The sequence below is a fragment of the Cyprinus carpio genome, chromosome B15, assembly GCF_018340385.1.
Source record: "Cyprinus carpio isolate SPL01 chromosome B15, ASM1834038v1, whole genome shotgun sequence".
Classification (NCBI taxonomy): domain Eukaryota; kingdom Metazoa; phylum Chordata; class Actinopteri; order Cypriniformes; family Cyprinidae; genus Cyprinus; species Cyprinus carpio.
In genome coordinates, this window is record NC_056611.1 from 15,003,891 (window position 1) to 15,019,342 (window position 15,452).

Genomic DNA, 15,452 nt, shown 5'->3' on the forward strand with positions numbered 1-15,452 from the left:
GTGTTGAGTTATGCCTACCGTACGATCCCCTGCCAGCCATCTTGTGGAACTGCTGCCAGGTGAGGGGGCCTTGGACTCCCCAAGAGCGCACCGACCTCTTCTTCTGGATGGTGTCCTGCAGAACAGGCTGCAGCGACAGCAGCATCCTCAGCACGTCCTGGGAGAACAGCATGTTCATATCGAAAGCTGCAAGAACACAGAGAGGAGTGTTTTACAAACACCAGATTTAACATAAACCCATTTAGTCTGAGAAAACGGTCTGCATGAAATGAAAATTCACAATATCGTTTACAGCATCTTCAGATCTATAAAAGGCGACACATGCTGGACTTCTCCAAACATTTCACCCTTTTCTTACAATCGACTGCCAGGCTCATATTCTGTTCTGCCTTCATCCAATCAACAACCCATGGACTGAACCAAATCCTGCCTGGTTTGGTCTGTTTCCTTCGGATGTACGTCACAAATATGGAACAAATCATCTGTGACATGTTCACATAATCTTTAATATTTGGCAATTCTTTATGATAGAAATGCATAAACAATGCAGTCATTTCTTGAACAAGAACATGTGGACATCAAAACATACAAACTTTATATTAAAGTCACGATGAACAGTTAGCATATTTAGAAAGATAATGATGTATTCTTCTGTGTTGTCGTAGTTTTATTAATGATTTACCTTATAAATCTGATAGAATTGTGCACATTGTTCCCAGATGAACGTTATAAGCAAGACTCACAGCTAGGGCTGGCTGATAAAACGATAAGGATAATTATTGCTTATATAATTTTCTTTGATAAAACGATAACAAGAGCTTGATAAAAGTTCGATATAATGTTTATATAACAAAAGCAGAATGAAACCGCACTAAACTGACCATTTATCCACTCGGCTCATAGTTCAAACGCTCAGCTTGTTCATTAATGAGGTTTTAACTGTGGTTATCATGATCTAAATGCATGCCACTATAGAAGAACAATGGTTAATTTATATAACACTCAAACAGCCAGAATAATTAAATTTCACCATATAAAAAAGAAGTTATAATTTTTACAGATGTTACTGCTTTTGACAAACAAATTCACATCTGCATACTAACTCAAGGAACTACTGTCAGCTCAAGCTACTGTCAAATCATTTCTAAGAGACAAAAAAAGTAACATTATTAATATTGCAGCCTGCACTGCAAACTGCGTTGACGGTACACATCATCAAAGTTCATGATTTGAAACAATATCACTTATTAGAACATGCAGAAAGCAATAAAAAATCTTTTATATTAAGTCATTTTTAATTTAAATTCTTTTAGTAATCTTGTGGACCCCAGCGGGCCCTGACTCTTTGGTGTTGAACCACTGCTAAAAACCTTGCACTGAACGAGCAGTGTAAAAACTGTAAAACATCTCACCGTTGCGTTTGGCCCAGTGGTGTAAAGAGGAGCTCTTGACCAGCGTCTCATCGACTTTTCCTCCAGACATGTTGTCCATGAACTGTCTGCCGTGCTCCAGAGCTAAATAACAGTCACTGTAATAGTCCCTCTCCTCCAGGCGCATAGGACGCTTGAGACTGGTGCTGGGATGTTCTGGCCTGATGATTGGGGAGAAGGGGTTAGTGCACAGATCCTGCAGCAGGAGGATTAGATCATCCGGGACCTGCTCTTTAAGGGCCACCCCTCTCTGAAGGGAGGCTGTGCGTACAGCCTCAAAGTGCTTCTCAGTCTCGCGTCCGGCATCCGAACCCCGTCCCATGATATCCAGCTCGTCCTCCAGAAAGAGGCCTGCCCCGTTGCCATAGCGACGGTTCATGACAGCGCTAAAACCGCAGGAGCAGGGGTCCAAACTTGAGTACTGCGAATCCATGTTGGGATCGCTGATGTAGACGCCCACATCCGCCCCCGTAATGTCCATGTTGCAGACGCAGATGCAACAGCTGTCAAAGTTGCAGTCCTTGAAGAGGTTCATGACTGACTCGGAGAGGATGAGGGTGACGTATAGGCTGTGAGCTTCCGGGATGGAAGGCACGGTGGCCGGCTCTACCGAATTTAAAGGTCTGCAGGTGGAAGGCGTAGAGGCGGGAGAGTAGAGGTCGGAGTTCTCGTATTTCAGCGAGCCTTGGACGCTGGCAGGGCCTCTGGGTGTGCGTGGGGTCCGGGGTGTCCGTGGCGTCGGGGCAGAGATTCGAGGGGTGGCAGGGGAGGGCAGGATGCCAGCGCCGCTGTTGCTGGGCGGGGCGCTGTTAGACATAAAGGTGTTGTGTGTCTGAGGGGTGCAGCTCTGGTCCTGCTCCAATGCACTTCCTACACTAGGGATGTTACTGTTAAAGAAAAGGAGAAAGTGTTACAAATAGTGGCTACAATATCAAATCAAATGGCATTTATTCAAAAAATAAATAGCACGAGCGTACATTTCAAGCTAAATGTGTTACAGAAAGAAGACTGTTTAGTTGAAAAGTATAAAACAATAGATATATTATGAAAAATTATGGGAAAAACATATTTGGCCACTTTTTGCTCATCAAACTGTGAAAAGCTTTAGTTAAGTCCTAAAATCCTCCTCAAGTCAAGTGAATTTAATACCTTATATATATATACACACTAAATATTTTGTTGCAAAACTTATCAAGATCTAACTTATCAAGTTCAAAAGAACAGTATTTATATTTTGTAACATTATAAATGTCTTTACTGTCACTTTTGATCAATTTAATGCATCCCTGATGAATAAAAGTATTAATTTATTGAAAGAAATCTTATTGAACAAAAACGACTGTAGTGTTATTCTGCTCAGGCTGGCCAAATAGAAAGAGATTAGGTTGGCAAACAGTTAATTACAGTAACATCATGTAATGTAAAATAAACCATATTTAACCCTTTCATAAATGTTCTTTGCTAAGAAACTGATCTGGGGCTTCTGGGTATGTTTGTTTAAACTGTGTAAGTGCATACTGCCAGGTCATACTGTGCCATTTTTGAAACACTGCATACCACTTCTCTGCATCAAAGCAGAAAATTCACAAGCATTATAGAGAATATAGAGAAGAAAAAAAAACATAACCAGTGAATCAGCATCTCTTTCCTCCTCTGACAGTTTAAGTGAATGTACACTTGTGGTTAGTCTGCTCGGAACTGAGTCACCTGTGGGAACTGACTTCATTAATCCACTAAAATAACATTGGAAACAGTTAGTAAGTTGCTGCAAAATTTTTGTTAGTTTTGTAGTTAGATATAGGCACACATCCTAAATTCTAATTCAATGCTCTAGACACATTCCTCAATTAAGGCTACACTATCATTAATATTGAATGTCTATTTTGGGATGGCAGCTGCTTGGACCACAAACAGCAGAGAAGAGTGTGTTCTGTGCTTGTTAAAAACCTGACCTACTTAATTCAACCACCACCTGCAAAATATGCACGATCCCCCCCATTCCTCCTAAATAAGGTAAATTAATCTGTTTAAAAGCCTTTTAGGCTTCCATGCATGCCAACAAGCTGATGAAAGCTTGAATAACTCAATGTCTCATTAAAGGTTTGTTTGTTGCAAAAGAACAATCAACACTGTGAAACACTCAAATCTGCTAGGGATGAAGAAAAATCTCTGATTTCTTGGCTGTTGTACCTGTCCTTGTTGAGGAAGGTCATGGCTGCCATCGGCTGCAGCATCTCCAGTTTGCCGACTGTCCAGCTGGGCCGGTACACACACTCTTCTGGAAGCTTGATGGGAAGCAGATACTGGCTGGGCAGCATCTTCAGAGGGGCGTAAAGGGAGCAGCCGATGAGCGCTTGGCAGGACTCTGGTTTAAACACGTAGGAGAAGTCCTGAAAATAGATAAAGACAAAGAAACAGAGTCTTGCATTACAAAATACCTCTTCATGAAAATATCCCTGGGAACTGACTGCAGTGATTGAGTCCTACCTTAATCTCTGAGGGTTTGGGGCTGCAGAAACCCTCCTCCACCTCCATCTTGAAGTTCCCGCTGATGGCCCCATCCAGGAGAGAAAGGCCAGCTGCTGATTCTGTATTGCCCATGTTTATAGGAGAGTAGCCCATGATGATGTGCTGCTCTAGTGACGGAGGGGTTGGGAACATCTGGTGCAGGTCTGCAGAGCCTAGATCAATAAACACACAAGGAACAGAATTTTGGCACTATAAATAGAAAATAGGTTACAGATGCTTGCCATTAACGTCTCAGTCTATGATGACTTGTGCAGCACTAAAACAGTTTTTGTTTGACAAAAAAGTATTTCCTAATTAAAAAAACAAACAAAAAAAAACACATAAAACATATGTTTTTTAAATTGTTACAAGCAGTGTTATTATAGCAGTTACTGTTATAGATAATCATTAATATTTTGAAATATTTAAAAAAAAAATTAATTCTAATTTAAGTTTCAGTCATTTTGCTATATAAACTTTTGTACTTTAAGTTCCTAAAGTAAAAATAAAATTAAAATATTTTTCTTCAGTTTAATTAAAAAAAGTTTTTCATCTAATATTTATATTCTGATATTATAATATTTATATTTATTTAATTTTTAAATTATAATATTTAAATATTTATAATATCCAATATGGTAGCAATATATAAGGCATTTCTACAGATTTAACAGCATAAAGTTCAGAATTCCTACTTTCTCTATGCATAATGTGAACTCATTCTAACACTTTCTAAACCAAACTGCTCACACACTCCCAGTAACAGTTATAAGAACAAATGTATCAGTAATGATGCAGATTCAGCAGGGGTCATGAATTGAGGCACATACAAGGCAGGGGGTCTGGCGCTGCAGGTTTTGGTTCTTTCCCACCAAATTTTTCCTCTGCTCCACCAGCAGCTCTCCTGGATCCAGGCTGTTTGGAGTAAGACAAAGAAATGCTCACTTTAATTGCTCTACTGTTCCCCTAGTTCAGCAAATAAAGAACTTTATGACCACCTAAAAGTTTTTCTAATGAGGCAGGAGATCATTAGAAAATTTGGCTTCAATTTGAGTATCACCGTATCCAACAGATTCATTACTGCTGGAGCTTCACAAATGTGATTCATACCAAAAAGTTATAGAAAGAAGTGGATTATGATGTTACGCTTCAGTAAATTTAGGACCGCTAGCATTCTCACTTTCCACATCACTGGTAGCTGGCGAGCTCACACGAGTACTAACCGTCAGGTCATCCTCGTCAGAGTTAAAGAGGTTGTCCAGGTCATTAATGGACACGACCAGATCTGTCTCATGAATCAAGCTGGTGATAGGAAGTGGTTTACTGCCACCTGACCCCTGGGCATCTGTGTGAAAAGGTGCGTTCAAGACAACCCTCAGAAACATTTCCAGAAACAATGAATCGATTTTTATCAATTTAAGTGTGAGGAAATAATACTCACCATCAGAAGATGACACACTGCCATCATCCCTCTAAAAAAAAAAAAAGAAAAATAAATAAGACTTCTCACTTTGAGAAACCCATCCACATAAATTTTTTCTAAGAAAATCACTGCCAGACCTTATTTTTCTTCCCAGGCTCCCTCTCGGCTCCAGGCTTTTTGTCTTTATCAGAGAAAGTAAACTCCTCATCTCCTTCCACGAAAGCATAAGGATCAGATTCACGCTCCTGGTCTCCATCGCACACAGCTGCAGAGAGATGCTGGTTTTTCTTTTGCTCGTACATCTTCACCAGGTCTTCCGACACTTTCAGAGGCCTTTTGGAGGAGGACATAAACCTGCAAAAATCACCCCAAACTATGTTACTTCTCGAGTTAGAAAAGAATCAATAATAACAACCAATCAGTTACACCAATACTACTTTTTGTATTTACCATGATAGCTTAATAGTTTCATACTCAGGCGAAAATGTGACACTTTTTAATATTAGCAGAACTAAAAGCTTTAGACAGACCCATAACTGTAGTTTTCTATTAAAGAAATTAATTAATATATACCAAAATGTTAATTTAATAATGTTTTCAATATATTTGTAATCTAAATATTTTTAAATACATTTTAAAATCTAAAACATGCATATTAAATTTTTATAATAAAATGGCACATATCAATAAATATATTTACATCATAATAAAAATCATGGTTATAAACCTGCCCGATGGCCAGCCATAGCCACTAAATCAAAACATCAAGTGTGTAGCCAAAACTTGAAGGTGAACTCTCCTAATGCTGACAGTCAGTGGCCATTGTTTCAGCAGCTGTTGACTATTTATCTGTTCATTAGGTCACACAGAGTGCACCATAATACTGGGCCAGAAGGAGGGTCCAATTCAACCTATCTGCCACTGCAATCAACTAACATTACCAGTAGTAGTACTGTCTGATGTTATTGACAACCAATGAAGACAAACAACTTGCAAAAGGGCCAATGTAATGTTCTTTATGGAAGCATAACTTGCCTTTTACTTTAATAAGATGTTAAAAGGCTGACCTATTCTTAGGCAAGGTAAAAAAAAAGCTTCCTTTTTCAAAAAGGCAAGGACATGTTTTGAACAGCAAGTCATTTTTTTTTTTTTTTTATGAGGATCCATTTCGCCCGCCAAACGAAAACTGATGGTATTCAGTTCTACTAAGCCAAATAACTCAATTTATTTTTATTTGCACTTCTCAAGGTAGAAAATGTGCTGTTGGCATTTAGTGTAATAACAGCATAATTAACATTATATCACTATTTAGTGCACAAGGCTAGAGAACTCACTCTGTAACTGACACAACACCATCCTGGCCTCCGGCCCTGTAACCATCCTCATAAAGCCTGACCACAGGAAGCTGAGGTGTGTGGAAATCCGCGTTCCTCCCACCAGGCACCCTAAAGTACCTCCAGGGGTTATGCGTTGTGTCCTCGTTGGGGTTTATGGCAGAGCCCACATATACGGTGGCTTCTAGGGACTCTGGGTATGGAGGTGGGCAGGGCAAGGGCAATGGGTCTAGTGGAGGATCATCAGGGGGCTTCTGGGGCACCAGGCAGGGCTCAGATGAAGAAGGGTAGAAGTGTTGGTGCAAGGGAGAGGAGGAAGTCTTTAGGCCATCGGCCGTCTCCTCTCCGCGCTCACAAGGGTGCGGGCTGAGCGGCGGGGGCTGAGGGGAGCCGGCCATCTCATCAGTTGAGCTGTGCATCATTGGGGTCTTGCTGGAGGTGACGTCGGCATGATGGAGGCTGGGGTAGTGGCTGTCCTCATGGCCCTGCAGACACAGCCTGTGAACAGCATCTCCCTGCTCCATGTTGGGCTGCTCTTCACACAGAGAGTTGCGGTGGTGGAAGGGGGTCTGTGGCCTCTTCTGCTGCTTGTCTCCTTTCTCCAGCTTCTCCGCCATCTTGTGTTTGCTAGAGGGCTGAGGAGGCTGGCCAGCAGATGGAGGATGCCCTGGGGTGCTACATGCCCGCTGTTTCTGGTTCTTAAGCCTGGAATGAAAAGCGAAAGCTCAATGTCATCAACTGGCTACATTCATTCATTAATCTTTGTTAATTACAGGTCATTTGTTGCAGCTCGAGCATACCTTGAGCAACTGCATTGTGACCTCTGAGACGACTCTACAAAGTCCCAAACAGAAGCTTTGTCCGTTTCTTCCTCGCCAACTCCGTTAGACATGGTTGAAAACTTTCTCCTGCAAAAATAAACCATACCAAATGCCTGAAGTTGCTTTGTTTTTACTCAATAAATTTCCCATCGCCAGGTAATTTGCTCTGGCTGATCAGTCAAGCTGTAATTTTTATATTCATACTTGTTCTGGGCTCGGTTAATATTGCACTCCTGCCAGACTCGCTCCACCATTTGGCTGGCAAACCGGCGGGGGATCTTGCCTCCGTGATGACTGCTGCTGTCCACACTAAAGGCGCCTGACATAGCTGAGAGTTTCACCCATTTCTGGGCAGGCTGAGAAACTGCAATAGAGGGGGAAAAGTCGTTACAACTAAATGTTTTGACAGCAGCAGAGAATCCAAGTGCTTTGATTGTCTGGTCTTACTATGCATAATTCATAACTGAACATTTAATTAAAAAATTTTTTTAATGTTAAAGCCATGTGAATATAGGCTTTTTACTTTTTCCACAATAGTTTTTTGATGACATAAAAGAATCCTTGCATCCAAAGTGCACAGATTCATGGAGTTCACACCCCTGCAGCATTTTATTTTTGCATATTTTTGGATATACAATAAAACACTATTTTAATTTTAAGACAATACAACAAAAAATGACTTGCATTAAATGCATAATTACATCACATAAATAATTACTGTTGAATAATACCAAAAACAGCTATATAACTGCCATATGAAGTTATAGATAATAATAAAATCACACACACACACACACTTGCATTTGTGGTTTACAGAGACTCCTCATAGGTGTAATGGTTTTTATACTGTACAAACTGTATTTTCTATCACCCTACACCTAAACATACCCCTTACAGAAAACTACTGACAATTTTTTAATTTCATAAAACACTGTTTTATGCATTTTTTTAAGCCTTTTGTTTTACAGGGACACAGGAAGTGTCCTCATAAACCATGTTTATGTTGTAGTACCCATGTCATTTTACACATTTGTGTCTTCATACACCATATACACTAGTACACACACACACACACACACACACACACACACACACTCACAACTTCTCTGACTTTAAAATGACTCTTATTCTGACAAAAAAATAAATACATGAAATTAATAATTACATAATGTTAAATACGTACAATAAAATGCTGATTTTTATATATATATATATATATATATATATATATATATTTTTTTTTTTTTTCTCTGCATCTAAAATGTGATATTATGCTGTAGTAAGAAAAAATACATAAATCAATCACATAATATGTTAAAAACATCCATTAACTCAAACCCAAATGGAGGGAAATCAAGTTACTTATGTAGAATTTTTTTTAATTTCTTCAGCATAATTGAGAATATAGTGGGGGTACCTGCTTGAGCCTCCTCAGGTGAAGTGGGAGGAGTCAGAGTGACTGAAGAGATGCCAGTATCTCCATGGACCATGTGACTGTGTTGACCTCCTGAGTAAGAGCCCGAGGAGGTGAAAGAGCTCACTGTAGCCATGACCGGGATGTCAGACTGGGCCACCAGCACCAGGCTGGCTGGGTACACCATCCTCACTCCAGCTGCGCCACATGAATGATTATTACACTCTTATTACACATTAATTGAGATGACGTTGAACTCTGTTCAGCTGACTTACCAACAACAACCTCTACAGCAGCCAAGGAATCGTCCTCCCAGTCGAGGTCATCCATCTTGTCGTCCGCGACCTCCTTGGTGTTGGGGCCTATGGGATAGAACTGCTTCCATTCTTCGATCAACTTCTGGGTCGGTGGATCTGACAGCTTGAAGGACTGGCCCGTCAGAGTCCCACTCAAACCGTACGGAGAGAGGATCACTGGGGGAAAACAGGCAGTATATGAGATAACTGCAAGTGTGATACTTCCTGGTAAAGTCTCTGTTCACTTTCTGGTAACCTGAGAACATGAGAACGAGAACTGCTTAGGGCCACAAAGAAAGCCATAAAACGAAAGTCAAGAGATCTGTCAATAATTCAGTTCACACTAGATCTGAAAAAGGACAATAAATAAAGAACAAAGGTATTTCAGTTTTAGTTATCCATCTATAATAACCCTGATATACTGAATATGTTTATATTTTAAAACCATGATACATTTTTTCTCCTGTGATTGTTAGATGCATAAAATTTCAAAAGAAATTCATTTTAAATCTTTTTATTTGTAGCATTTTTAACCTCTTTCCTGTCACCGTTGAACAATTTAAATTGTCCTTGCAGAATAAAAGTATTTCTTTCTTAAAAGTGTAGCTATAATATATTTGCGTGCAGCAAGCAAAATGAAACTGACTGGAACACAAACGGTTGCATTATCTCCACTCCTCCTCCTACAACTTCCGAAGCTTTCCACACCTACAATTACACTTTATTCAAAACTGTGGTGAGATCTGACCTGTGCTGATACAGTGAGTTTCATGACACTTTAACACAAGCCAAACACACAAGGCAAGTGAAAACTTGGCATGTCTTAACACGTGTACAAGCAATAAAAACATATTCACAATGCAAGAGAGTTCATGTAAGTTTATAATAGGCTAATTAAGCATATTGTTAGAAGCAAGAAAGATCACGTTGCAGTAATAGTAAAAAAAGCAATAGCTACATTACCGGTCAATTTCCATGTAGATAAGCATTGCTTGAGAGGATGTTTGGCTCCATTATTCAAGACAATAAAATATGAAGGGATACGAAGAATGAGTGCACTTGGCATTCAAGATTACTGCTTTTGCAAAAACATATAACAGGAGTCTAACATAAGCGTTAGAGCCCTTGGGAAGACGGTTAATGAACTAACACAAGCCAGACAACTGAGCAAAAGCCCTGTGAACGAGCTCTGCCAAAGTCAATCTTCAGCCATTAGAGTGAGAACAACTAGAATAAAAAACCAAATGAAATCAATCAATCTGTGACTGTTAGCTACTTAGAATGCAGCACAACCAAGATTAAGATAAAGAGGTTTGTCATCGCCTCTTGAAACAAGGAATCTTAATACAAGTTAAGTCCTACAAAAACCATGGAATGTCTTGAAACTGTTTTGACAGCAACACATCAGAGCTTAATTTGTATTTAACCTGGAATAACAGCATTTCCAAAGGTGGATTAAGGACTGGGAGAACAGGTTGAGAAGAAACACAGATGCATCTTGTTCAGGGTAAAACATACTGTTCCGAGCGGTAATGCAAGTCACAAGCTTGTGAACTCCGAACCCTGGAGGGAACGGTGGTGATGTAACAAAGCTGAAAGCTGGAGAAGTACTGAATCTGGAAAACACCTCATCAGGGCCACAGTGGGGCTACACTGAGTTAATGACTACCACAAGAGAAGCAGCGTCTCAGAGGTATTAACATAATGTAGGCCTGCGCCCTTGAGCTGAGGAGAAAACACGTGTTTGCCACCAGTCTGACTGCTGAGGCAACGACAAACCACAAGAAAAGACAACAGAACAAAGGGGAGGGCCTGTCATCTTTTCATTTGCAACACTAAAGCGTGAAATTCCCTCTCAAGTCTACTGTCATTATGTGCTTCGCGGTGAACACTAAACTTTCCGCTTTTTTATATCAATACAACTGTGGCTTAATTTGAGTCAATTAAAAAAAATAAAAAAAAACTTATTTGCAAATGAGGTTGAAGTTAACTGCATTATTTTCAAAAAGACACTTAAGTCTGGTCCACATTCTGGTTCAAGTCTGGTCCAACAGCCAGGAAAAGGCCATGAATGTAAAAAGTAGATTCTAGTTAAATCTGAAATCAGAATTAGTAGAACAACTGCAACATACAGGAACAATACCTTAAAAAAACAAAAAACATTTATTTGCAACAATAGTAAACAATACTATTGTTTCTATTTATTAGTATTGTAATTTAAGTTATTTCAAATTACAATTTTAAATAACTTCTCTATTGTTCAATTTTATTTTAAATGTAACTAATTTTCAGCAGCCATTATTACCGTCTTCAGTGTCACATGATCCTTCAGAAATCATTTTAATATGATTTTGTGCTCAAGAACAATTTCTTAGTAATATCAATGTTGAAAATGGCTGTGCATTTCAAAAAGTTTGCGAAAACTGATTTTTTTTCTGGATTCTTTGATTAATAGAAAGTTCAAAAGAACAGCATTTATTCGAAATAGTCTTCTTTTATAACATTATAAAATGTTTACAGTTTTACAGACACTTTTAATCAATCCAATGCATTCTTGAATAAAATAATTTCTTTAAAAAAATAAATAAAATCTTACTAAACCCAAATCTTCTGATAAATGTAATGCATCCTTGAACTAAGTATTAATTTCTTTAAAAAAGTTCTTACTGACTCCAAAACTTTAAACGGCAGTGTATATTATACTAATAATATAATGTACAGCCTGAAAAAAATAAGAGTACATCTGACAAATTATTAGTGTTATTAAAAATTAAATAAGCGAGGTTTAGATAATGGCAAAGGAAATAAGCATGACACAAATATAGAGTATCAACCAAATTAAAATATATATATATATATATATATATATATATATATATATATATATATATATATATATATATATATATATATATATATATATATATTTTAATTTTATATATATATATATTTTGTGTGTGCAAAAATTCAAGACAAAATGTACATGTCTACTGATCAGCAACACTCCTACCTTGAACCGAGCTGCTGCTCTGCTGGGCCAAAGTCAGGTGCTCCTCACTCAACAGATAGACAGGCTGATGCTGGTTAATCTCCACGCTGGTGCACACGTTACTGTCTCCATGTACGAAGAACGTGAAGGAGCAGGACAGGTGCTCACTGCAAAGGAGGAGGAACAAATGGAGGATTACTCAAGGGTCTGGAGTTAAAGCCTGAGAGAAAGTAGCACACTTCCTGGAGGTCTCTGTGAATGGCGTGTTGACAGCTGAGGTCTTCACAGCGTGTTTACAGGCTTAGTACCCGGAGAGCTACAGTTAGTGACTGAACCTTGACCAGGAGTACTACGAAAAGGTTTAGGAAATACTACAACATTAGATGCATAAGCATCACAGACTTCAATTTTGGGGTTTTATAAAGTGTTTAATTAAATCCTAGAACACATAATGAACGTCTCACATTTGCTTTGTAGCATACATTCTCAAAGTTAACAACCCAGCACCTGTGAATGTGTGACCCACAGGCTAGAGTAAACAGCTGTTACAGGGTAACCAAACATGCAGATGATGAGTGATCAAATTCAGGCATTCAGAAAACACCAACCGAAACCACAGTTTGTTTTTTTTTTTTCCAGAAGCCTAAATACTGAAGAACTGTTTGATTCTTAAAGAAAATCTGAAATGCTTTTATAAGGGAATGAACTAAGCAATGCCGCACAGCAAAAAACAACAGTAAAAATACACAATACGTTATTAATCACGTAGGATAAAAATGTACAGTTAGTCTGTGTGGGAAAACAATTATGTCATTTGCAATGCTTCATGGGAGTGGGCAGCTGCTGATGAGCTCTTCTGCCGCCATTTCCGTTTTCCATGGTAACAGTGATTTCTGCTCAGGATGCTTTTTTTTTTTTTTAATAACACTGAAATCATACTGACCTGAGGCTTCTTCAGAAGTTTTAAAGTCAGACTGTAATGGAAATTCACCCTGTCTAACTTTCTAAATGCATGTTACTGATCTTATGGTGAACAAACGATCGATGCATTACATTTTTGAACCTTGTATATTTAAAATATATATAATAAATATAAATAATATATCTAAAATTCAAAGTCATTGTTTGATTTCTGTGGCAAATATACTTATACTACAGACAAACAATGCTCTCTTTATTGGCATTTACAATCGGACTTTCTAGAACTTTACAGTGGCAGCTCTCTGTTTGCATGCCTGAACACTGTAGCCCATTCTCATTCAGAAACACCAATACAGAGAACCATCACTTCCAGCCTTTAAGCCAACAGTGCATGCATGCTCTCACTGGAGGGATCGAGTGTTGACCCCTGGTAACACCAGAGGGTACAGCGCCAACATCACTCTGTGCAATGCCAGGGACGAATGAGAGAACAAGAAAGAAAGAGAAAGAGAAATGGGGAAGCCTGCATTCCTCAAATGTCTGTCGAGCAGTGTCCTTACGATACGCCACCAGCAATCCACTACAAACCTCACACAGAGAGATGGCACTCCAAAGCGTATGCACTATCATTCAAAAGCTTGATGTCAGTATGATTTGTTTAAAAGTTGGGGTGCACGATAAATATCGGCCGATAATTAATGCGCATCTCGTCAGCAAATCCGGTTCTCTTACCAGCGGTAAATTCCATCAGGTGCGTGATGAGAAGCTGTGCAAATCCACGCTGATAATGAACCTGGACTTGCACAGCTTGTCATTTAACAACGGCTCTGGACTTTACCGCTGATTAGAGAAGCGGCTTTACTGACAAGATGCACATTAATTATCAGCCGATAATTTTTCGATTTATCATGCACCCCTATTTAAAAGAAATTAATACTTTTTAATCAGTAACGATGCATTAAATTGATTAAAAGTTACAGTAAAGACATCTATAGTAATAATAAACAACTCAAACTTTCCATTCAGCAAACAAATCCGGAAAAAAAGAATGTTTTTTCAACAACAATATTAGGCAGCACAACTTTTTTCAGTATTGATCATAAGATTTTTTTTTTTTTTTTTTTTTTTTTTTAACTCACCAAACCCAAACTTTTAAACTGTAATGCATATTCAGAGCTCAATGTGACCTAACAGCATTCAAGCTCACCTATCTGCCTTGTTTATGGGAAAAAAAGCAAAGCACCAGAAAGCCATGAATACCAATGCTTATTAGGAAGAACTCTGGATGTCTGACATCTTTTCAAGTTCAGGCACAGCTGAACAAGTGAAAGCGAAATGGTGGTTCCTGTTGACCTACCTAGTGTGAAACCGCACAGTCAGTGTTTTGTGAGAAGAGTAAGCTCTTCATTACAACTTAGACGGAGGAAGCAGCCATACTTTCCAGCTCTTGCATCCTTAACGGACACCGAGTGCACTGTGTGCACACCCACAGCAGGAAGCCATATCCTCCCACCCACAGACACACCACAACATCCCTGCCCTGAGGGAACCAATGACACCTATGCAAATGAGACAGACAATCAAACGGACCACATCTTTTGCCCCTCCCTACGTTATTCGAATGTTTCACTTAAGACAGGCACTTCGTTAGGATGACGACACGCTCTGGTGCAACTCTCATGCAAACAAACAGAGCATCCCGGGAGGTTACGCAACAAAATCGCTGGCTTCCAGAGCAGGGGCTCTTCCTCACACAAGAATGCCAACAGCCTGATGTCACTCGTCTGCTGCGACAAACAATGAGGATCATACTGTTAAATGCCGCAGCTTACAGTATGCATCTGCATCGCTGGGCATGAAAACACACCAGGTTATCACCAAAATGTAAACAGCGGCCTCTGTTTGCGCAACGTCTCTTTTACCTTTTGTTGATGGGCTTCTCATCCTTCTCGTAGGGTTTGACGAACCACTTGCCGATACGAACGAAGGATCGGTTCATAAGGCAGCGCTCCAGCAGGTTATGGATGGCTTTGAAGAGCAGGGTTCGGCACTCGTAGGTCAGGCCGCTATCCCACGAACCGTCCTCATTACCTGTGAGACACAGAGGACAGGTCAGTACTCCATTATATCCACATCCTTAACTGCTGCTGCCCCAATTAAGACCCTTCACATCACTTTTTAGTTAATCATAATGTATATGGTAAAGAAAGATGTATTACAACGTAGTTCAGACTTTTATTTGCATATTTTAATGAAAGAAATTGAGACTTTTATACAGCAATACAACTGATTAAATGTGAGAGTAAACACTCTTAA

The 15,452-nt window shown here is 39.3% G+C and overlaps 1 protein-coding gene across 2 annotated transcripts in view; it reads right to left on the minus strand.

The window, feature by feature from the left end:
• The window catches only part of med13b (mediator complex subunit 13b), a 30,961-nt gene that overhangs the window by 11,207 nt on the left and 4,302 nt on the right, over positions 1 to 15,452 (minus strand). For both annotated transcript variants that reach the window (XM_042739400.1, XM_042739401.1), the window contains exons 3-17: positions 15,059 to 15,227; positions 12,237 to 12,382; positions 9,206 to 9,403; positions 8,934 to 9,128; positions 7,721 to 7,880; positions 7,496 to 7,603; positions 6,696 to 7,400; positions 5,499 to 5,715; positions 5,380 to 5,410; positions 5,162 to 5,283; positions 4,769 to 4,853; positions 3,918 to 4,111; positions 3,621 to 3,820; positions 1,413 to 2,317; positions 19 to 186 (exon numbers count right to left, since the gene is read on the minus strand). In XM_042739400.1, the coding sequence (XP_042595334.1) occupies positions 19 to 186; positions 1,413 to 2,317; positions 3,621 to 3,820; positions 3,918 to 4,111; positions 4,769 to 4,853; positions 5,162 to 5,283; positions 5,380 to 5,410; positions 5,499 to 5,715; positions 6,696 to 7,400; positions 7,496 to 7,603; positions 7,721 to 7,880; positions 8,934 to 9,128; positions 9,206 to 9,403; positions 12,237 to 12,382; positions 15,059 to 15,227 (3,603 nt within the window). The remainder of the gene's footprint in view (positions 1 to 18; positions 187 to 1,412; positions 2,318 to 3,620; positions 3,821 to 3,917; positions 4,112 to 4,768; positions 4,854 to 5,161; positions 5,284 to 5,379; positions 5,411 to 5,498; positions 5,716 to 6,695; positions 7,401 to 7,495; positions 7,604 to 7,720; positions 7,881 to 8,933; positions 9,129 to 9,205; positions 9,404 to 12,236; positions 12,383 to 15,058; positions 15,228 to 15,452) is intronic.